Source organism: Scyliorhinus canicula, chromosome 6 (assembly GCF_902713615.1).
Source record: "Scyliorhinus canicula chromosome 6, sScyCan1.1, whole genome shotgun sequence".
NCBI classification, from domain to species: Eukaryota; Metazoa; Chordata; class Chondrichthyes; order Carcharhiniformes; family Scyliorhinidae; genus Scyliorhinus; species Scyliorhinus canicula.
Genome location: NC_052151.1, coordinates 35,812,697 through 35,836,448, shown reverse-complemented (window position 1 = coordinate 35,836,448; position 23,752 = coordinate 35,812,697). Strand labels below are relative to the sequence as shown.

The window sequence follows — 23,752 nt, the reverse complement described above, 5'->3', positions numbered from 1 at the left end:
AATCCAGAAGTTTTATTGAATTTAAATGTCACCATCTGCCATGGCAGGAATTGAACCCGGTTTCCTTCCAGTGACGATACCATTACCCCACTGCCTCCCCACTGAGGTTCAGATAGTCCTGTGCTGGCCACTGAGGCTTCCAATTTGTGCCAAGATATGGCCGGTTTTGCGGAGGAATTACTTTGAGTGAGATTAACCCATTACATTATTCCCAGTCCTTCAAATGGAGATTTTCTCATGATGTCCCTTTCAGTGGCACGTGCTAAGATATATATCTGTGCACCAGTTGCATTTAATCACAACTTAAGGCCACCAATATGAATTCTGACCTTGATGTCAGGAGACAGTAAAAAGGGAGAAGAGATTGGAGCAGGGATAGGCGATAATGACTCCCTTCAGATTGTTATGCCATTAAATCAGATCATTACTGACCTTTGACTCCACTTTCCCGCCCTACCCCCATATCCCTTGATTCCGTTATGGATTGGCAACAGAAGCAGAACCGAGAGGCTGCAGATTTCCCTGCACTCTTGATTAATGTTTCCATTGCCTCCAGTTATCTGAAGCATGTGCAATGCGGAATTTCCCGCATACATATTTACCTGCATGTCCACAGCTTCATTCACTGATCTCCGGTTGTTTGAACTATGGAATAGCTACTCCAAAAGTGGCACATTGAGTACTTCCCTGAGTTGTAAGGAGTCTGCTCTACATCAGCTAATAGTGGAATGTTAATACTGCACATTGCTGCAGTGTAGTGCATGAAAATATGCAACACCGATACCCCAATTATAATATAATTGGTGTATCTTATTACTGAGTTTAGTGGAGGTAGCCTACATTCTGAAAGCTACTGAATAATACTGCTAAATATTCAGACTTTTCTTGATATAAACAGGAGCAGGTGAAGAGGATTTGTTTTGTTGTTGTTGTCATTTTAGGTGGCATCATTCGTTGTCATTGGGCTAATGTCCATGATGATTCCACTTTGCCAAAACTTTGGAGGCCTCATTGCAGTCTGCCTTTTCATGGGTTTATTTGACGGATGCTTCATCTCGATCATGGCCCCCGTCGCGTTTGAGCTTGTGGGTTCGGAGAATGTATCGCAGGCTATAGGATTCCTTCTCGGATTGATGTCCATTCCAATGACAGCCGGTCCACCTATCGCAGGTATGGCGCATTGTTATCCAGTTGTCACTAAAACTGTGCTTCTAATACGGAAACTGGTGACTACGTAATAACTTTAACCATCTGAGTTTTGATATTTGAAAGTCAGACAATCAACATGTGATGGATAAGACATCATCAGAGACTTAGACCTGCGCTGCTGAACATGCAAATGGTGAAGAATAAATTGGAAAACCTCCACTTTACCAATTTAGGGACTGTTTGAGCAGATTAACAACAACTTGCATGTATATTGTGCCGTTAAATTAGCAACACTTCTTCTCCAGCTGCTTTTGTTTGTTTTCAAACACAATATGACACCAATCCCCTATCGCCCCCTGCTTGTTATCTTGAATGGCAGTGTCACATTTATGGCTTTTCAATCTGCTGGGACCTTTTCAGAATCTTGGGAATTTTAAAGATTACAATCCATTTTTCACCACCACTGTGGCCACTTTCCTTTCAGACCCCAGGATGCAGGTAATCAGATCCCGGGACTTGTCGGCTTTTGTCCCATCAGTTTTCCAATGCATTTTCCCTGGTGATTGCTGTTGTTTTCAGTTCCTCCCTCCCTTTTTCCTCTTGATTTTCTACAATTCCTGGGATGTTTTCTGTGTCCATTACTGTGAAGACAGGAAAAAAAAACTTGTTCAAAGTCTCTGCCATCTCCTTGTTTTCTATTAATAATTCCTAGTCTCACCCTAACACTTTAGCTACGCTTTTTCTTTTAATATACTTTTAGAAGCATTTCTTGTCTGTTCTATACCTCTTGCTAGTATTTTTCTTGTGCTCCAATTTTTCCTTGTCATTATCCTTTGCTGGTTTCTAAAATTTCCCAATATTCTGTGCTGCCACTTACTTTTGCAGCATTGTGCACTTTTCCTTCCCAATTGATACCACCCTTAACTTCATGAGTTAGCCACGACTGGTGCATCCTTCTTGTGGAATCTTTCTCACTCAATGGAACATATCTTTGCACTTGATGAAATATCCCCTTAAACACCTGCCGTCGCTTCCCTTCCCATTTCGCCTTTTAACCTATTTTCCCCACCTGGCCAACTCTGTCTTCATACGCTTGTACTGTTCGCAACTCTTGTTTAAGCTTTAAGACTCTTCTGATTATTGTTGAATCTGGAGAAGATTGGGTTCTCCTTCAGAGCAGCAAAGGGGGAGTTGATGAGAGGTATTTCAAATCATGAAGGGATTTAGATAGACTTAACGAGGAGAAACATTCTGATGGCCCAATGACGTTGGTTTAAAGTGCTCAGCAAAAGAACCCGAGATGGCGTGAGGTAAAACTTTTATTCTGCCTGAATCTAGAAACTGCCGGAACGCTGTTACCAGACCCGGCCCGGGGCTGTCTGGACCAAAGGTGTCACCGATAATTGATTGTAATCCTTCCTCCTCCAAGTCCCATGACGGGTGGACGTGTGGGAAGTTTAAGATAGAGGCTGGGCCCTCTCACCACGGCCATCTTGTTTTAAAATAAATTTAGCGTGCCCAATTAATTTTTTTCCAATGAAAGGACAATTTAATGTGTCCAATCCACCTGGCCTGCACATCTTTGGGTTGTGGGGGTGAAACCCACGCAGACACGGGGAGAATGTGCAAACTCCACACGGACAGTGACCGGGGACCTCGGCGCAGTGAGGCAGCAGTGCTAACCCACTGCGCCACCGCGCCGCCCTCGCCTCGGCCATCTTAACTCCCAGGGTTCAGGAAGCAAGCGAGGCTCTAGCCCCAAACAGTAAAAAGCTTCAACTAGTCAGAAGTCTGGATCTTGTTGGAACCAACAATTCTACGGACATGTGCTTGTAGGATTAGAATAGCGGTTTTAATATACTTACAACAGAGCCAGCCTGTTAGCCGTTGAACTTTCGGTGAACTGGCCGGCTGACCCTGTGGCACTGATCTTTATACAGCAGCTCCCGGGGGAGGAGTCCTGGGCGGAGCCAAGGGAGGAGCCCCGTACAACTCTCAAGCATTCCCAGAGCTGCTCCCCCTGGAGGTCAGATAGTGCAACTGCACTTACAATATACTTACAATATAGACACATGTATATACAGGTTATGATCCGGTGTGAATCACATTCACCACAGATCTGATGGCTGAGATTATAACAAAGAGGTGTCTTTCCTGGCCCAGAGAGCAAGGCCTTCTGATTGTGATCCCTGTCAGATCATTTAGCTTCCTTGTGGTGTACTTGCCTGACTGGGTGTGCCATTCCCCCAGCTGGGGGTGGTGCTCTAATATAGTGGCAATACCTCATCTACTCTGGAAATTCATTGTATCCTCCATGAATGCAGGAAATAAATAATTCATTCAATTTACATTTGTTACACCCCCTCGGTCACTTGATTTGTTATCTTTGGGATCCTTCAGTTGCCCCATCATTCCTTTTCCTCACCACAGGAAAATGGATTGCGCGTCCTTTACTAAACTAACTGCAGGCAGCAGAGTGAGGGATACGTCCGCTACTCTGGTGCCTGGAGCTCAATTTGTCCTGTTTGGTGGCTTAATTGAATCTGCAGGTTGTATTAACACTCCAGTGTATAAACAGCATCAGCGATAGCACTGCTGGACAAACTGATTGCACAGCACTGAGAGAGGGAAGAGGAAACCGGTTATCTGAGGCGGGGACCATAAATCACGGCCAGCAGCACATTATCAGAAGGAAATAGAGTCTGGAGTCGATAACTCTTATCAACAAAAAGGACAAATGTTAGGAGATTAATACCAGCTAAGTAAGGGAGACTGTGAGGAAATCTGATACCATATGCTGACACCGATGATCTGCTTTAATAATCTTTAATGTGGAGATGCCGGCGTTGGACTGGGGTGGGCACAGTAAGAAAAGCCTTTCAGCACCAGGTTAAAGTCCAACAGCTTTGATTTTTTAATAAATGTTTTTTATTGGATTTTTGAATAAAGTATATTTACAGTTATGTACACAGAATAATACATATAGAAGAGAAGACCACACACAAACAAAATAAAATAAAATAACTGGTAGGGTATTATGCACCAGCGCAACAACAGCAACTCTACAATTGGCAATATTATTTTTAATGCATAAGTAGGCATCTGTTTGTGTGTGTGTGTGGGGGGGGGGGGGGGGGGGGGGGGGGGGGGGGGGGGGGGGGGGGGAGACATATTGGTTATGTCCAATACAGGGAGGGCAATACAAGAATGGATCTGGTGTTGGTATTGTCACTTGCTTCTCCCGGACGGATTTCGCTGCCGTTGTCGTCTCGCGTTCACATCCGCTTCAGCTTTTCGTCCCGTCTTTCGCCCGGATTTTCCTTGCTCTCTGTTCCTCTAGATGCCAAGTTTGTTATCGTTTCCCGTTTCCTATGCCCTACTTCCCACTATCATTTCCCTGCCTACCCCCCCACCTCACTGGTTCCCCTCTGTTGTTCCCTGTCTCCTCACGTTTCCCCTCCCTCCCACCCCTTCAGCCCCCTTCGCCCCTACCCGTCTCCTGTGGTTCGCCTTTCTTTCCTCTTAGGTTTAGCTCCCCCCCCCCCGCCCCGGTCTATCCCTCCCTCTCATGCCTTGGCTACTTTTCCCTGATTCTTGGCTACCTGGCTATTCTTCTGCTTGTTAAAGACCAACAGGTTTGTTTGGAATCACTAGCTTTCAGAACACAGCCCCTTCATCAGGTGAGTGAAGAGGTAGGTTACACAAACACAGCATATATAGAAAAAGCCAATAATGCAAGTTGCTACTTTGAAGCGATTCTTTGCAGGTAATTAAGTCTTTACAGGTCCAGACAGTGTGACTGGTGACAGAGAGAATCACAGGTTAAAGAGGTGTGAATTGTCTCAAGCCAGGACAGTTGGTAGGATTTCGCAAGCCCAGGCCAGATGGTGGGGGGTGAATGTAGTGAGACATGAATATATCCAAGAGTCAGCTAGATTTAGCACTTGGGGAGAATGGGATCAAAGGCTATGGGGAGAAAGCAGGATTAGGCTATTGAGTTGGATGATCAGCCATGATCGTGATGAATGGCTGAGCAGGCTCGAAGGGCCAAAAGGCCTCCTCCTGCTCCTATCTTCTATCTATGGATGAATCCAAGGTCCCGGTTGAGCCTGTACCCGTGTGCGGAACTTGGCTACAAGTTTCTGCTCGGTGATTCTGCGTTGTTGTGCGTCCTTAATAATCTTTATTCGTGTCACAAATAGGCTTACTTTAACACTGCAATGAAGTTACTGTGAAAATGTATTTGTGTGTGTGTGTGTGTGTGTGTGTGTGATCAGATAGATGCAGTCAATAATACTGAGGTAAATTTATCAAATGGAAAGATTTAAAGGGATAAGGTGTGGGAGAAGTGGGTGTCTGCTTGATAGGTACTGATACCTGCACTAGGAAAAGTGGGGGGGCTGTAACATTGGGACAAACTTCACCTGAACCCTGCTGGAACTTATGAGATCCTGAGGGGTATTGGCAGGGTGGATGTGGAAAGGATGTTTCCTCTTATGGGAGAATCTAGTACTGAGGTCACTTTTTTAGAAATAAGGGTTTGCCCATTTAAGACTGAGATAGAGGGGGGAGGCAGAATCGCCGAAATCGCGATCGGTGCGGGGACGGAGAAAGGGTGTTGACGCTGAAAAATTGGCACGACACCGCCCCCGCAATTCTGCAGTCCCCGGAGAATCGCCGTGAATCACGTGCTTGCGGTCTACACGGCCCGGGTAGGGGCCATTGACAGAGGTCCCCGCAGCGATTCTCCGAGGGCAACTAGCCAAGTTCCAGACGGCATGGTTCTAACCGCGTTTTTCCTATCGGGAAAGGCTGGAGGCAGCTGCGGGGTCAGTCCGCGGCCGCCCTGGTGGGGAGCAGGCGGGTCCTTCGGGGGGGGGGGGGGGGGGGGGGGGGGGGGGGGGGGGGGGGGCGGCCTCGGGGACAGCCAGGCTAGTGATCGGGGGCCACCGATCCGCGGGTGCACGCGATCTCGGGGGGACCTATATTTTCGGAGGCCGCCGCCATGCGCACGCGCGGACTCCCAACCTGAAGTGCAGGGCCCCGTATCGGAAGTGCAGGGCCCCATATCCTTGCGTGGAGCACTCTGGGGCCCTGCTAGCCTCCTTCAGGTAGGCGAATCACATTTTGATGCTGGATTGGGAACATAGCCCCATTATTGGAGAATCCTGCCCGAGGAGTATTTCTGTTTTTGGAGGGTTGTGAGTCTTTGGAACTCTCTTCTTCAAAAGGCGGTGGAAGCAGAGCCTTTCAATATCTTTGGGGCAGAGATTCTTGATAAACAAAGGGGTGAAAGGTTATTGGGTTAGACGAGAATGTGGAGCTGAGGTTAAAATCTGATCAGCCACCATCTTATTGAATGGCGGAGCAGGCTCGAGGAGTCGAATGGCCTACTCATGCTCCTGATTTATATGATTGTAATGAGAGCATGATGGTTTGCAAAAGCCCAACATTAATGATACTACGTTAAATGCAGGCTATTGTCATCATCAGTCAGACAGATCTTTTGGTCGTTATTACCATTTGCTAACAGCAATAATCAGCTTTCAGCCCAAAAGGCCATTCATTATGATTAGGGTTAATCATCCAACTCAATAGCCTAATCCCCCCTCCCCCCCCCCCCCCCCCCCTCCCCCCCACCACTCCTCCCACATAACCTTTGATTCCCTTCGCCCCAAGTGCTCACCACTCTCTGGGCGAAGACATTTCTCCTCATCTCCGTCCTAAATGGTCTACTTGGTTTCCTCAGACTGTGACCCCTGGTTATGACACCCCCACCATCAGGAACAACATCCTTCTTGCATCTCCCCTGGGGTAGCACAGTGGTTAGCACAATCGCTTCAGAGCTCCAGGGTCCCAGGTTCGATCCCGGCTTGGGTCACTGTCTGTGCGGAGTCTGCACATCCTCCCCGTGTGTGCGTGGGTTTCCTCCGGGTGCTCCGGTTTCCTCCCACAGTCCAAAGATGTGCAGTTTAGGTGGATTGGCCATGATAAATTCCCCTTAGTGTCCAAAATTGCCCTTAGTGTTGGGTGGGGTTACTAGGTTATGGGGATAGGGTGGAGATGTTAACCTTGGGTAGGTTGCTCTTTCTGGGAGCCGGTGCAGACTCGATGGGCCGAATGGCCTCCTTCTGCACTGTAAATTCTATGTATGTAGTCCTGTTAGAATTTTATAGGTTTCTATGAGATTCCCCCCCGCCCCAGTCTTCTGAACTCCAGCAAATACAATTCTAATTGTTTCAATCTCACCTCATAAGTGAGTCCCGCAATCCCAGGTGTCAGTCTGGTAAATGTTCGCTGCGTTCCTTCTGGAGCAAGAACATCCTTCCCCAGATAAGGAGACCAAAACTGCACACAGTTATCCCAGGCTGACCACACCCAGGTCCTGTATAACTGCAGAAAGACATCCCTGCTCCTGTACTCGAATCCTCTCGCAGTGAAGGCCAGCAGACCATTTGCCTTCTTTACCTCCTGCTGTACCTGCATGCTTACCTTCACTGATTGCTGTACATTCCCCTCTCCTAATTTATGGCCATTCAGTTAATAGTCTGCCTTCCTGTTTTTGCTACCAAAGTTGATGACCTCACATTTCTCCAAATTATATTGAATTTGCCATTCATTTGCCCACTCACTCAACTTGCCCAAATCACACTGAAGGATCTCTGCATCCTCCTCACAGCTCACCCTCCCACCCAACTTGGTATCATCTGCTAAACTTTGTGATGTTATATTTTGTTCACTCATCCAAATCATTAATATATATCGTGAATAGCTGGGGTCACCGATCCCAGTGGCACCCCACTAGTTACTGCCTGCCAATTTGAAAAGGACCTATTAGTCCCTGCTCTTTGTTTCCTCTCTGCCAACCAGTTTTCTATCCACCTCAATACATTTCCCCCAATCCCATGCGCTTTAATTTTGCACAATAATCTCTTACGCGGGACTTTGTCAAACGCCTTCTGAAAGTCCCAATACACCACATCGGCTGGCTCCCCCTTGTCAACTCTACTAGTTACATCCTCGAAGAATTCCAGTAGATTTGTCAAGCATGATTTCCCCTTCATAAATCCATGCTGACTCACGGTGCCGAGGTCCCAGGTTCGATCCCGGCTCTGGATCACTGACTGTGTGGAGTTTGCACATTCTCCCCGTGTTTTCGTAGGTTTCGCCCCCCCAAACCCAAAGATTTACAGGGTAGGTGGATTGGCCATGCTAAATTACCCCTTAATTGGAAAAAGTTAATTGGGTACACTAAAAAAAATTTAAAATAATAAATAAATCCATGCTGACTCTGTCTGACCCTGCCACTATTTTCCACGTGCTCAGCCATAAAACCTTTGTTAATGGATTCTAGGATTTGCCCCACTACCAAAGTCAGGCTTACCGGTCTACAATTCTTTGTTTTGTCTCTACCTCCCTTTTTAAATAGTGGGGTTACATTAGCCACCCCCTAAACTGGAGGAACTGTTCCAGAGTCTGCAGCATCCTGGAAGATGACCACCAATGGATCTACTATTTCTGGAACCACTTCCTTCAGCACTCTGGGATGTATATTATCAGGCCCTGGGGATTTCTTTGTATGTAGGTGCTAATTGTACATTGGAAAGGCAATTGCTATAATGGTTGAGTTTAGTAGAAGTTGTGAGAGCTGTAAAACTGGCTGCTGTTTTTATGTCGCACATTGGACAAAGTTAAGGGGTGCACCAATAATTATTTATATATGAGGATGAACTCTGGGACACAGTGAAAGTGGAAAATCGGAGCAAAAACTGAGAGCAAAAATTCAAGATTAGTGCGAATGGAACTGAAACATTTTTGTGGGCTGGATTTTATCACTTCCCCATGGCTGTCTTTTCAGAAGGAGGCAAGTGAAATATTACAGCTGTGTGGGCAAGATGCCAACTCGCCCGCCTGCTCTTCTACTGTGGCCCTTCTGTGGCTAAGTCATGACCATTCAAAGACATGAATTTGCCTCCGCTGCCTTGATACACTGGGCAGTAGACTGCTGGCGAGCGTTTGAAGGCTGTTGGTGGAAGAGCGAGCTGGGGCAGGGGAGGGTGCCATCTGTTTTGGGGGTGGCACCCCTCCAGGTTAATACCCACCCATCTCTGTCTGGCCTCCAAAAACCCAATCCTTCGCCGCGTTCCAATGCCAGCCAAAAGGCTCAGGATTTAACTGGGTCTGGGGCGCCCATCTTCAATCTTGATGGGCCTCCTTTCGATCCCAGCCACTATCGAATTGTGATGCTGCTGGGACTGTGAGCAATACACTTTCCCGTATAGTTTAGCTCCACGTGTTTACTGCAGGTCTTGCCTCTCAGTTTATGGCCCTCTTTGTCATATTTTACTATCGGGATGCTCAATTTTCAGCTATGTATCTGATAAAATGTTTTCATTCAGTATATTGGTCTGTAATATCACCAAACACTTTGTGTGCAATGAATTGCTGTGGAAGACAAGTATTAGGCAGACAAACTGGGGCTGGTAATGTAATGTCCAGTGCCTGTTTCACTGACGCACATGAAGAACCTTCTTCATAAGATTTGATTTGAAAGGTTAGGTCAGTTTCTCTCCAGCGCCTTCTGTTTTTATTTCCTGTTTCTGAATTGTCGGGTGACAATAATGAGAGGGAGGGTGAGCATTCTCAGGGCGGAGAGCTCTCGCATTGGTGGAGGGGGTGAGCTGTGTTCGTCCGGGTGGGGAAACGAACTGAAAAGTTTGAGGGGCGCATCTTCATCATAAGAAAGGGGTCGTGACATTGCTTCAGTTGTCAGAAGTCGAAAGGCTCCAGGATAAAAGTTTAAACAAGACCAGCGATGCGCACTCAGCCGCTGGCTGGAGGATCTGGATGATTGAGCATAGAACATAGAACATAGAACAGTACAGCATAGAACAGGCCCTTTGGCCCTCGATATTGTGCCGAGCATTATCCGAAACCAAGATCAAGCTATCCCACTCCCTGTCATTCTGGTGTGCTCCATGTGCCTATCCAATAACCGCTTGAAAGTTCCTAAAGTGTCTGACTCCATTATCACAGTAGGCAGTCCATTCCACACCCTACCCACTCTCTGAGTAAAGAACCAACCTGGGATATCCCTCCTATATCTCCCCCTTGTAACAGCTCCATCCACCCAAGCATGTTTACAGATGTGACTAAATTCAGAAGCCTCATTATTTTTCCAGCCACTAAAATACCCTGGTGCAACGACATGGGATATTTTATTCATTGGATCAGAAAGTTTACAACCAAAAGAGAGACCATTTAGCTGAGGCTGCTTGTGCTGGCTCTCTGAAAGAACAGTCCATTTTATTTCACCCATTTTTACCAACCGGCCAACCTTAGGGACCCAACCCGGCCGATCTTTGCGACCCACGCCGACCGACGTTCGCGACCCACGCCGACCGACCTTCGCGACCCACGCCGGCCGACCTGCCACCATTTTCTCTTACCTTGTTTGCTGCTGACAAAAATGGAGGAAATGGTTTTTGGTCCCTTTGGCCCTCGTACACGCTCCTCCAATGGAACCTGTTGGATGAAGGTGAAGCCTTCCGGTGTCGGAAAGTATGGAGTCTCCATCTGTCCAAAGTTCTGCATTTTTTTTCCTGTAAAATTTTATCAAATAAAAACCCCCCAAACTTGTGAAAAAAATAAATAAATAAAATGAGGGAAAAAAATGAATAAAACCCCCCCTGAAATTATTGAAAAAAAATAATTGAATAAAATAAATGAAAAAAAAATAATTAAATGAATAAAATAAATGAATAGAAACCATTACAAAACTTGTAAAGCAAAAAACTGCAACTGTTTAAAAAAAATAGCAGCTGCACTGCGCATGCGTGCCCGATTTGCGCATGCGCACCAATCATCGTGAGCGCATGCGCAATGCGGCCGAATTTGATTTTTAACACGTTCCCGGCTGCTTGCAGTCGGCATTTTGAAAAGCCGGCTGCTCCGCAGGGATTTGCGCAATCGGGAGCGCCGCGAACAACGGCTCCGCAACCCTGCCGACAGCCGCCTGCGACCCACCCGCGGGTTGCACCCCCGACTTTGAAGAACACGGTGCTAAGGTATAACAGGCTGGGCGGAGTTGGGGTGGGGGGGGTGGCCTGGGTGGAAGTGCGCCGGAGTAGATAACAAGGAAAGTTGGCTAAACATTACCAGATGTGACCTGAGCAACGTGACGACATTGTAAGGGCAGGAAAGTTAAAACAGGAGGTAGTACTGTACAACCCATTATATCAGGCATGACACCTGCTGTGAAACTTAGAAAGAGACGAAAGCCAAGCTACCTCAGGTCTGGAGGACACACTCTGAATGTTTGAAAACAGGGAGGAAAAAAACAAGGGGCTGGATTCTCCAGTCACCGATGCCGAAATCATGTTCGGAGAATCAAAGTTCCCGACCAAATCGGGTGCAGTGCTGCTTTCGCGATGCTCCGTCCCGTCCAAAGCAGCGTATTCTAGGAGTACGCCGCGTCACGTATCGACGGCTTCAGGACATTGCCTGAGGCCCACTCCCTGATGCTCCGCCGCCGACTGGCCGAGTTCCCGACAGCGGCGCTCAGCGTGGTCTCATTCGTCGGGAACTCAGCGTAGCAGCTGTGGACTCAGTCCAGCGCCGCCACAGGTGGGGGAGGGCCGATCTGTGGGCGGGGGGGGGGACTTCATCAGGGGCTCGAGGGGGGGTGGTCTGGGGCGCGCGAGCCGGCCGGAGGGGGGGGGACTATTTTGCGTGCTGGGTCCGCAGGCCCCCACCGTGTGCATGTGCTGCCACGGACCCGGCAATTCTCCGGGCCGTATTGGTAGCTAGAGCCGGGTGCTCTATGCTGCCGGCAAGCTAGCCCCCAGCCAAACGGGGAATCGGCGGCCCTTTTACGCCATTTTTCCTGGTGTAAAATGTCACCGTTGCCACGCCGGCGTAGGGACATAGCCTCAAAATCAGAGAATCCCCAGCCCAAGATCGCAAGAAACGGGTGTTGAGACCCCAGAGTCGGATCCCAGAGTGGAACCCTGGCTGACTAGTTGTAACTTTTGTTTTTGTCTAGAGATATGGATTGACAGGGTTAATGCCCATTAACCTTTTTAAAAATATTTTTATTCAGTTTTTAACATTTTATACATAAAACAATAAACACAAAGAAGTACCCCCCCCCCCCCCACCCCAGTCTACCAACTAATACATATATGGCTCAAAAGAAAATCCACCCCTGCTCTCCCCCCTCCCACCCACTTTGAGCAGCTGATGGTGATAAACTCTATAAAGTGAAGAATAAACAGACTTCAACTCTTATTTAAAAAAAACAATCGTCGTCCCCCCCCCCCCCTCTCAAAGTGAATTTAACCTTCTCAAGATACAGGAACCGCCAGCAGGTCCCCCAGCCACACTGAGGCACTAGGGGGGGAGGGGGGGAAGCTGACCTCCACCCCAACACAACCCACCTGCGAGCAATCAGCGAGGCGAATGCTAACCCCCCCCCCCCCCCCCCCCCCCCCGCCCCCGTCGTCAGGTCCGATATCCCAAATCTGGCCCCAGAGGACAGGGCGCCAAACCAAGTCTCAGTGTAAGTTCGGCAACATGGTGCTGAAGACAGAACCCCCAAATTTCTCCAACTTCGGACAGGATCATAACGTGTGTCAATGGTTGGCCAGGTCCCTCCCACACCACTCGCAAGCGTTCTCCACCCCGTCAAACAGCCGGCACAACCTTGACCTCGTCAGGTGCACCCTATGCACCACCTTCAATTGTATTAACCCCAGTCTTGCTCCACGACACCTCCTCCAGTTCCACCCCTGGCTCCTCCTCCCACTTGGCCGTAACCCCCTCCAACGATGCCGTATCCTCCTCCACAATCCTCCCATACTTTGCCAAAATGATCCCCCCCCCCCCCCCCCCCCCCCCAACCTCGTCACTGACAAACCCCGTCCAACAACAAGGAGGTCGGTATCACTGGAAACGTCGGGAACACCTTCCTTGCAAATTCCCACACCTGCATATACCTGAAGGCCTCCTTCCGTGGAATCCCAAACCTCTGGGCTAACTCCTCCAAACTCGCAAACTGCCTTTCCAGGGATTGTCTCTATATCTTCAGTGTGGCCACCACTACCGGACTACCGGAATATGTCCCTGGGGCAAACAGGAGGGCACCAATGCCAGCTCCAGCAACCCCAACCCCCTACAAGGGCCTGCCTCCATCCTCACCCACATTGATTCCGGCTGCCTACCCCAACCCTGCACCACCTTGGCAGAGCCAACCCCCCCTGATTGTGGTCCTCTCTGAAGCACCGTTTTCTGAATCCGAGCTACCTTGTCTGCCCAGACAAAAGACAAAATCAGCCATTCCATCTGGGTTCAATTCCAGCCTTACATCACTGTCTGTGTGGAGTTTGCACGTTCTCCCCGTGTCTGCGTGGGTTTCCTCCGGGTGCTCCGGTTTTCTCCCACAGTCCAAAGATGTGTGGGTTATGTGGGTTGGCCATGGTGAATTGCCCTTAGTGTCTAGGGATGTGCAGATTAGGTAATGGGGATAGGACAGGGCGGATGGGCGAGTGGACATGGGTAGACTGCTCTTTCGAAGGGTCAGTGCACACCAAATGGGCCAAATGGCCTCCTTCTGCACTGTATAGATTCTATAAAGAATGCTTTTGGCAAGAAGACCAGTAAATACTGGAATAAAAATAAAAATCATGGCAAAACATTAATCTTTACCGACTGTCCCACCTCAACAAATCCGCCCTGACCCTGCCCACTGGGCCCAATCCCGAGCCATCTGCACCCCCAGATACCTGAAGGGAGTGATCGCCACACGAAACGGCAATCTCCCCCCCCCCCCCCCCCCCCACCCAGGCCAGCTCCCTTCTCCTACAGGGTGACCAAATATACACTCGCTCTTCTCTGAAATCAATTTGTATCCCGAAAACGCCGCTAATCGCTTGAGCAGCTCCATTATATCCCCCGCCATGGGAATCAGAATCAGGTTGGAAATGTACAATAAAAGGTCGTCGGTACACAGGGGCACCCTATGCTTCACACACACACACACACACACACACACACACCCCCCCCCCCCCGTCACTATTTCCCTCAACTTGCCCAAGCTCCTCAGTGCAATGGCAAGGGATCTATCGCCAGCGCAAACAAAAGGTGGGACATGGGGCACCCCTGTCTCGGACCCCTATGCCGTTGAAAATATCCCGTGTACCCCATTCGTATGAACAGTCACCTTCGGATCCCTTGTATAACAATTGGACCCATGCCTCAAACTTGGGCCCAATCCCTATACCACAAACAAATAACTGCACTCTTCCTGATCATATGCCTTTTCCACATCCAGCACCACCACCTGCCCCTTCCCCACCCACCCTCCCTTCTGATGGGGAGAGCACCGCGTTCAAGGACATCTCCCTACCCTTTACTAAGCCTGTCTGATCCTTCCCTACCACCTGCAGGAGGCACTTTGGCAAGAATCTTGGCATCCACATTTAACAGCGATATTGGCCGATATGACCCACACTCCACTGGGTCCTTATCTTTTTTTTAACAAAAATGAAATAGATGCCTGCCCCATCATCTCCAGAAGCAGCCCGTCAGCGTCCTCAAACATCTCCACCAACAGCGGTGCCAGCCTGTCTGAAAAATTCCATCGGAACCCATGCGGCCTCGGTGCTTTACCCGTTTTCATTTTCCCTATCGCTGTCCGAACCTCCTCAATCCCCATTGGCTCCTGAGACCATGCCCTCTCCTCCTCTTCCAATGTGGGACTCTCCAGCCCCTCCAATAACTCCCTCATATCTGACTCGTCTCCCAGGGGCTTTGACCTATACAACCGATCACAAAATGAAATGAAATGAAAATCGCTTATTGTCACGAGTAGGCTTCAAATGAAGTTACTGTGAAAAGCCCCTAGTCGCCACAATCCGGTGCCTGTTCGGGGCGGCTGGTACAGGAATTGAACCGTGCTGCGGGCCTGCCTTTGTCTGCTTTAAAAGCCAGCGATTTAGCCCTGATCATCTTGCCGTACTCGTACACCGCTCCTTTTGCCAACCTCAGTGCCCATTAACTTTTGAAGCATTTATTAAACAAGAAAAGATTAACTATAATACGGCCTTTTTAATATAAGCACTTTTGTCCCGCCTATATCTTTAAGTATATACACGATTAACACATTAGAAAATCCATCTTGTACTCTAATGTTCTCCGTAGGTACACAATCTAAAATGTAGAAAAAAGTGGGCAAAATGTGGTCAGACACACCAGACGCTGATGGGATTTTCCTGCAGCAGGATCATCCAATCCCACTGACATGAAACCACCTCTGCAGGTTTCCCGGCAGCAGAGGGTGTGAACAACAGGAAACACCATTGATAGCGATGGGACCATCAGGTGCGGCGTGTTGGAAATTCCTGCCCTCTAAAACCAAGAGGCAGGTGGCACCCAAAACAAGGTCTGTGGACTCCCGCTCGATGCTCATCACACTGTGAGCCCACTGTTCTCATGGGAACTCTGACTTCCACACCAGTGTTACTCAAACTTCACTCTTGAAAAAAATATGCCTTAGAATCATCTTGAGGTCGCCTTTGCCAAGGATCCATTTCCAGGATTTCAATCTCTCCTTTCAGTATTCCTCTGCCTTGCATTCATTGCCTTGTAGGGGCTGGTTAGCTCACTGGGCCAAATCGCTGGCTTTGAAAGCAGACCAAGCAGACCGGCAGCACGGTTCGTTTCCGTACCAGCCTCCCCGGACAGGCGCCGAAATGTGGCGACTAGGGGCTTTTCACAGTAACTTCATTTGAAGCCTACTGTGACAATAAGCGATTTTCATTTCATTTCATTTTGTACCCAACCACACCAAAAGAACTCCACTTCTTCCCAGGCTGTATTAAGATGCCACCAAACATTTGATTTATCTCCGATGTATAGCTGACTTTAAAATCCGGTTCTTGCAGCTGTCTCGTAAACTCCGAGCACTTTCTCTGCTTTTTACTTTGAATTCTCCTGAACAGGACCTTGTTCAGCTCCTTATTCTCTGTTCCTTTAATGTAACTCTCTTTCTGAGACATACTCCTGCCCCACCTCCCTGATTATGGACTTTTCTTTGTTCTATTGGAGAGCCTACTTTCTGCACCTGCTTTAGTCCTGCCCAGCCTCTCCTGGGTCCAGTATCAGGAATGCCTCCCTGCTGGTGAAGCATCACGTGATCTATAGTGACGTCAGCAGTGAGGGTTTGCGTGGGCTTCAGTTCTCCATCCTGGATTGTATGAGTAAAACATCCCTCATAAAACCTCTCATCATGTTTGTAAGAATCCAGAGCGTGGGCACTTCCTTTCTGTTTCTCTTTGCGGCAAACATAAAGATATAACAAAAGAGAAAACTCCAAAATTATTTCTGTCCTAGGGTGGCCCCTGGTTGCTGAGCAACAGCCTAGTTTTCCTTTAAGCCCTATTTGCTTTCACGTCGTAAATCCTCATTGCCTCACAGGCATCATGAGATCATTAACTCTTTAAAATACAAAATTGAACCTACTTAAAGCTATTCCCTACTTCTAATCCCCACAAATATAGATTATTTAAGACTGCCCCTGTTTCCTGACACTGCTGACTCCGTCATCGGGTCTGACCATCCAATACACCTGTGGAAATGAATAGGGTCTGTTCCTCATTACTTTCAGTTCCTTGTTATCCTCTTTTAAACTTGTTGGAGTGAACTTTCACTTTTACTGTTGGGGGCGAAAGCAGACTGTAAAGCCAACCAGCCATTTCACAGTGTTGTAACCTTCACGAGAGTCACGGAGTGTGGACTTTCAGATTCCCTGTGACCTCAGTAGAGTACCAGCTTCCCCGTTAAAAGGGAGGCGGGGCTTTCCCTTAACAAGAGTGGCGCAGTGGGTTAGCACTGCTGCCTCACGGCGCTGAGGTCCCAGGTTCGATCCCGGCTCTGGGTCACTGTCCGTGTGGAGTTTGCACATTCTCCCCGTGTTTGCGTGGGTTTCACCCCCACAAGCCAAAGATGTGCAGGCTAGGTGGATTAGCCACGCTAAATTGCCCCTTAATTGGAAAAAATATAATTGGGTACTCTAAATATATTAAAACCCAGGAAAGCTGACCGGAAATAACCCTGTCCTGGGGGGGGGGGGGGGGAAGAAGAAGAAAGACCCTTCGGGGAGTGGAATTGTATATTGTAGTTTATCGTGTGATTAAAACTTTCTTCATTGCTTCCTTGTGGTCACTCTGTGTGGATCTAACAAACCCCCTGCCTGATTTGTGTCTACCATCAACCTTGAAAATTGGATGATGTGTGAAATAGGCAGCTGGACTGCTGCTGTCCAGGGTAAAAACCAAAGCTGTTCGCACCTCCCACCACACTGTCCAGTGTCTTTAAATATGCTCTAACATTGGCATTGGAGAGCCAAGGCCAGCTACTAACTCCTGCTTCTAATCAACATCAATGTACTATTGCAGGATTCACTGAAATACGATTGCTACTGACTGTAACCATTGGTAACTGACCGACAACCTTGAACACTAATATGTAAGGTGCAGGAGAATCTCTCTTTTTGGGGGCGATTCTCCAATATGGAGCTCAAGTGTTCGCGCCATCGTAAACTCCATCGCATTTCACAACGGCGCGGACCGGGCCCGGGTACGCCCGATTCTGTCCCCCACAGGGGGCCAGCACGGTGCTGGAGCGGTTCACGCAGCTCCAGCCTCCTTTCCCAGCACCAAATGTGCGTCGCGCCAACTCGCGCATGCACGGGGGACTTCTTTAGCGTTCCGGCCCCGACTCAACATGGCGTCGGTGTTCGGGGGCCGGCTGTGCCAGAAAGTAGGCCCGGGAGGGGAGAGCCAGCCCACTGATCGGTGGGCCCCAATCGCGGGCCAGACCCCATCGGAGGCCCCCCCCCTCCGGCCCATCGCGGGCTGGAGAATTCGGGCGGTCCCGGCGCTCATTGAGTCATGCCGGACCCCGCCATTCTCCGAGGTGGGTGGCGCGACTCACAGCGGGCCCGTTTTTGGGGGGGTCGGGAAAATTGGGAGGACGGCGGGGCGGGATTCACACCGACCCCCGGCGATTCTCCCACCCAGCGGGGGGGTCAGAGAATCCAGGTCACTACGCTTTAGGAAGAATTGGGGAAGCAAAGCTGGGACTGTTCCCTTTGGAGGAGAGAAGATCAAGAGGAGATTGGACAGAGGTTTTCAAAGTTGAGGGATCCGGATTGGGGTCATTGGGGTAACTGTTCTGACTGGCGGAAGGGTGACCAATCCGAGAATGCTGATTTGAAGCGGTTGGCGGTTTAGGGTGGCAGGAATGAGACATGAGGACACCTTGTTAGGGCAGTGTTTGGTTAGACTTGGAGTCCAGGAGCAGCGCGGTGGCACAGTGGTTAGGACTGCTGCCTCACGGCGCCGAAGACCTGGGTTAGATCCCGGCTCCGGGCCACTGTCCATGTGGAATTTGCACATTCTCCCCGTGTTTGCGTGGGTCTCACCCCCACAACCGAACAATGTGCAGGTGGATTGGCCACGCTAAATTGCCCCTTAATTGGAAAAAAAAAGGAATTGGGTACTCTAAATTTTAAAAAAAGAACCTGGAATCTAAGCTCTGCCTGAGAGTGCGGTGGAGTCAGTTTTAATCGAGGCTTCATAATGAGAATTGGAAGCGAAAAGGAATTTCAGGGCTTTGAGGAGAAGGTAGATGAGTGGGAGCAGCTGAGTTCATCCTGACAGCCGGCACCGCCATGATGGGCTGAATGGCGTCCTTCTGAGCTTGTGACCAGTTTATAATTCTATACAAGGACCGATATGTCTTAGCCGGGAGGAAGATCGAAGAAACCTGGGACATTCTGCCTGGAAATGAGGATCCCCAAGAGTACTTTTGCTTCGATTCATAAGAAAGTTGAAAGGATTGCTCCACAATATTATTTTGAATTAAACTGTGAGAGCGGGACAAGGAGGGGGGGGGGCACAAGGTCATTCGAATAAAATGCAAATCAGATGGGCGTCAGGAAGAATTTTTCTTCGCAGATTGGTCGATGCTTGGTTAGATGCCTGGGGAAAATAGTCCAGGCGGGAAAACCCTGGAATCAGTAAAGAAGCGATGGGAAGCTGTGGTACATGGCCCGTAGGGTCTCTCTGGAATGGATGAATGAACCAAGGTGGGCTTGAATGGCTTCCTTCATCTGTAATTATCCTGGGACGTTTGTAAGCAGAGTGACTCATACCACTCTCTCTTTTTTTTTTCCTTTCCCAGGTTTACTGCGTGACTCTCTGGGGACGTACGACCTCGCCTTCTACCTTGCCGGGGTACCCCCGCTGGTGGGCGGGGCCATTCTGTGCACCATCCCCTGGATCCAGTACAAGAAACTCAAGAAACAGCAGAAGCTGAAAGTGTCAGCGGGAGAAACGGCAACCAAGATTCTGGACGCCGATTCCAAGAATGTCCTCGTGCCCGGTAGTGGCGAGCCGCAGAAAGAATATGCATCCAGTATTTAATGTCAAAATTCCAGACTGCACAGACTGATGGCCATTCAGGTCTTACAAAATGAATCTATTTTATAAGTTAGTTTTTTTTTTGTCGCAATAAAACCACAGCAGTTAAGAATTCCCAAGGGAGGAAAAAAAATGAAGAAACTAATCAAACCTGCGAAACAAGTTGAGGGAGTCTCCCCAGAGAAGGTCTTTATAATCATGCTACATTAAGCCATTTAGTACTCCAGTTAGTTTTAGTTTATCTCTCTGAAATTGGATGTAGTTCTTTAATCCGAGTTTAATTTGTAATAATCCCACAACCGATCCAATTAAGCATGTCGCTTCGGAAATACCGGTAGTGGGGCAGCACGGTAGCATAGTGGTTAGCACAGCTGCTTCACAGCTCCAGGGTCCCAGGTTCGATTCCAGGCTTGGGTCACTGTCTGTGCGGAGTTTTCACGTTCTCCCCATGTCTGCGTGGGTTTCCTCCGGGTGCTCCGGTTTCCTCCCACAGTCCAAAGATGTGCCGGATACGCGGATTGTCCATGCTAAATTGCCCTTAGTGTCCAAAAAGGTTAAATGGGGGTTACAGGGATAGGGTAGAGACGTGGGCTTGAGTAGGGTGTTCATTGTAAGGGCCGGTCCAGACTCGATGGGCCGAATGGCCTCCTTCTGCACAGTAAATTCGACGAAAAGCGGTTGCAGTAACCATGACTTTCATTGACGATCTATTCTCTGCACTGCCACATCAGCCCAATCTCCATTTGAGGCGCTAATTTGATATGGGAGCTGTCAATAAGTTCTCAAAATAGCCTATTGCCATCGGGTAATGCCCGTGAAGGTGGTGTCCCACCCGTTTCGACTGTTAAATACGACCCGGGAAAACCAGCTGAACGATACAGAAGGCCAGAAACATCTCCTCCTTCCCAGTGCTCTTGGGAATAACTGAAAACTCTTGATTTGCTGTATTGTCCAATGCAAATCAATACTCTTCAAAAACTCATCCTGCCACAGCCACGGTGGTTCGCGTATCTATTGACGGTGATGCTGACCGGACTATAACAACGACAACTTTTAATTTTCTAAAGTGGTTTTAATATGATGAAACATTCCAAGCTGCTCTACAGGAGCCTTTTACACCGAGCCACCTGAGGAGATATTACAACAAAAACTTGATCAAAGAGGTACGTTCTTGAAGAGCCTCACAAAGGAGGAAGCATGGTTAGAGAGGCAGCGAGGAAAGTTCTCTCGTAATGGACCCAGTTTATTGTCATTTGGCTTGATTAGACAGTATTTGGCTTTGGGTTTTGTGTACAGCTTTTAACAGGCCAAGTAGTATTACTCTGGAAATAGGCCTGCTTCAAACCTCCTCTGTAACATGGGTGCTGAGGGAAGAGGTTTATTCTAGCACAGAAGGTTCGTTCAGTGCTTGCAGCTGTTGTTCCTGGCAGCCGGAAGGTTGATTCCGTGCGGTGCAGCGATCCTGACTTGGGACACTGTGAAGTACTTTCTAGAGTGTGGTGTTGGTAGTGCTGAGAGTGGTGCGCAGTAAAGTTGGGGTAGGCTGTGTAATCGCTTTGTTATATCGCGTGACTCCCTTGAGCGATTTACTTGTTCAGAGGAACGGAGGGGCAAACTATTGCTCCTTCCAGCAAATTAGGTCAGGGTTGCTAATGTCGAGGGGTACGCGCTGCATTGTCCGACTCGCGCCTCTCCCTCCGCCACTCCTATCGCCGCTTTAGCGAGCGGATGATGCATTTTGGGCCTACAAGTAGGTCTCACGTTATCGTGAACTTGTTGGTATAAGACGACCAATGACCCACTCAGTCCCCATAAAATACTCAATTTATAGACTACCTCATTTAATGTTGCAATGCTGCCAGAGCTGAAAGGAATTCACTGTACGTTTCAAAAATGATTGTCAGAAAACTTCTGATTTTGGTTTAGAATTTTAGATGGCAGGTGAGAGACCTGCCCAATTTTTTTTTTTTTTTCTTTTGACTGTGAAGAAGACATAAATGTACTTTCAGTTCAATATTAAAATAACCTACCATCCAGTGACCAAACACTTCCACCGCCCCCCCCCCCCCCCACCCCCCCCCCCCCCCCCCCCCCCCCCCCCCCCGCCCCCCCACCTCTTAACTGTGCAAAGAACATTTGAGCAGGGAAAGAATACAATGAGGTAAATAAATGGTGGTGATTGGAACTGACCCTGTGTAGAAAGTCAGTGAGGGAAACATTAGAATTTTACACATTTGACAGGGGGAGAAGCTGCATTTACAAATAATGATTTTGAAAGCACAAAATGTTGGGTTGAAGTGGGGAATCTGTTTGTCCGACTGAAATACTGCTCAGCATATGCACAGGGTATTTAACAAAACTGGGATTGATCCAGTTTTCCAGTTGCACCATTGGCATTGTAACAAACGGCGGTGTGCTGACATGGTCATTCCCTCCTGCTAAGGCGTTAACGATAAAACAGTGTTTCCCCTTTGCATCTTCTGCAACTGAACACGCACAACATTATCCTATTGAGTCACATACCAAAAGCGAAAGTCAGAATTCATGTTTTTCTCCGAACCTGCGCGGCCAGAAATAACTCGACATCAATGTGAAATGTTATCTCTTGCAGTGAAATATGTACACGGACGCAAGGAATAGAACCGGTCAAACAGCTTTCTTCAATACACTGACGTTTCGCTTCATTCTCCCAACACCGCTTTGATTTTGTCCCGGTTTTGATTTGTTTTAATTTAATTGTCCATATGTTAATGAAATCTTGCAACCTAAATTAGTATCGGCGGCACAGTGGTTAGCACCGCTGCCTCACTGCACCAGGGTCCCGGGTTCGATTCCAGCCTTGGTGACTGTCTGCGTGGAGTTTGTACATTCTCCCCGTGTCGGCGTGTGTCCCGGCTTCCCCCCCTCGGTGGGGATTCATGTGCAGAAGGAGGCCGTTTGGTCCATCGGGTTTGCACTGGCCCTCTGAAAGAGCACCCTACCCAGGCCCACTCCCCTGCCCTATTCCCCTAACCTCACCCTCAGAGGTAATTTAGCATGGCCAATCTACTTAACCTGCACATATTTGGTGGGAGGAAACCGTGCTGGCCCTATCTAACATTCTACCTAACATAGTTTGATACACAATTGCACCTATGGTTAGAGAATGGGTCGGGCATTTTATCCACGGCTGAAGTTTTCAACAGACGTGATCTGTAATGTTTTAGCTAATGTTTACAGTATCCATGGGGGTATTAATCATAGAATTTACAGTGCTGAAGGAGGCAATTTGGCCCATCGAGTCAACACCGGCCCTTGGATAGACCACCCCACTCAATCCCACACCTCCACACTAAAATCTGGTGTTTCAGTCAAGCGGAGCCTCCAGGTCCCAGTGAGAGGACCTTTGTCATTGGAAAGTAACTTTGAGGTAACTATCTTGTTACCTTTGTATCTTGTTTCATTCTTTGAGTTCTGTTGGCACTTTAGCTGCTGGTTACAGGACTCCGTTTCAGGCCTATTCTTGTTTGAATGGAGATTTCAGGTATTCCTATTTATCGACCCTCATCTGCTTTAAGGGTGAATTGAAAATCGCTTATTGTCACAAGTAGGCTTCAATGAAGTTACTGTGAAAAGCCCCTAGACGCCACATTCCGGCGCCTGTTCTGGGAGGCCGGTATGGGAATTGAACCCGCGCTGCTGGCCTTGTTCTGCATTACACGCCAGCTGTTTAGCCCACTGTGCTAAACCAGCCCCTTCTGTTAAATCAGGTGTAAGCATTGACAGAGATTCAATCCAGTGCTGCATGGTGGGGCTTGTGTTGGGTGTATTCAGGTGATAGTTCACACTGTAATTATTATTTATAGGTCTGGAAACTATTGGGCGTGATTACACGGGGGTGGGGGGGGAACAGTCCAGTTTCGAGCGCAAATAGCGGAGTGTTTCTCGGAGCTGGCGACACTGAGAACAACCCCCGCTATCAAACGGGACTTTTGTCCTGGGCCAGGAAGACGCCACCAAGGCCGCACGCACCTAATTTCCATGCACGGGAGATCAGGGCGGTATTTTAACAATCTCTGAACATCCCACCATGCCCTCTAGACCCCCCCCCCCCCACCACCAACCCTTCCCCTGAGGGGTCT

At 48.6% G+C, this 23,752-nt stretch overlaps 1 protein-coding gene across 1 annotated transcript in view; it reads left to right on the top strand.

Annotated features, from left to right (window-relative positions):
- Positions 1-19,764, top strand: part of slc16a10 (solute carrier family 16 member 10) — a 142,110-nt gene extending 122,346 nt beyond the window's left edge. Inside the window, exons 5-6 of the mRNA XM_038799150.1 lie at positions 942-1,170; positions 19,393-19,764. Of these exons, the coding sequence (XP_038655078.1) occupies positions 942-1,170; positions 19,393-19,634 (471 nt within the window). The 3' untranslated portion in view covers positions 19,635-19,764. The remainder of the gene's footprint in view (positions 1-941; positions 1,171-19,392) is intronic.
- Positions 19,765-23,752: the final 3,988 nt, after the last annotated feature.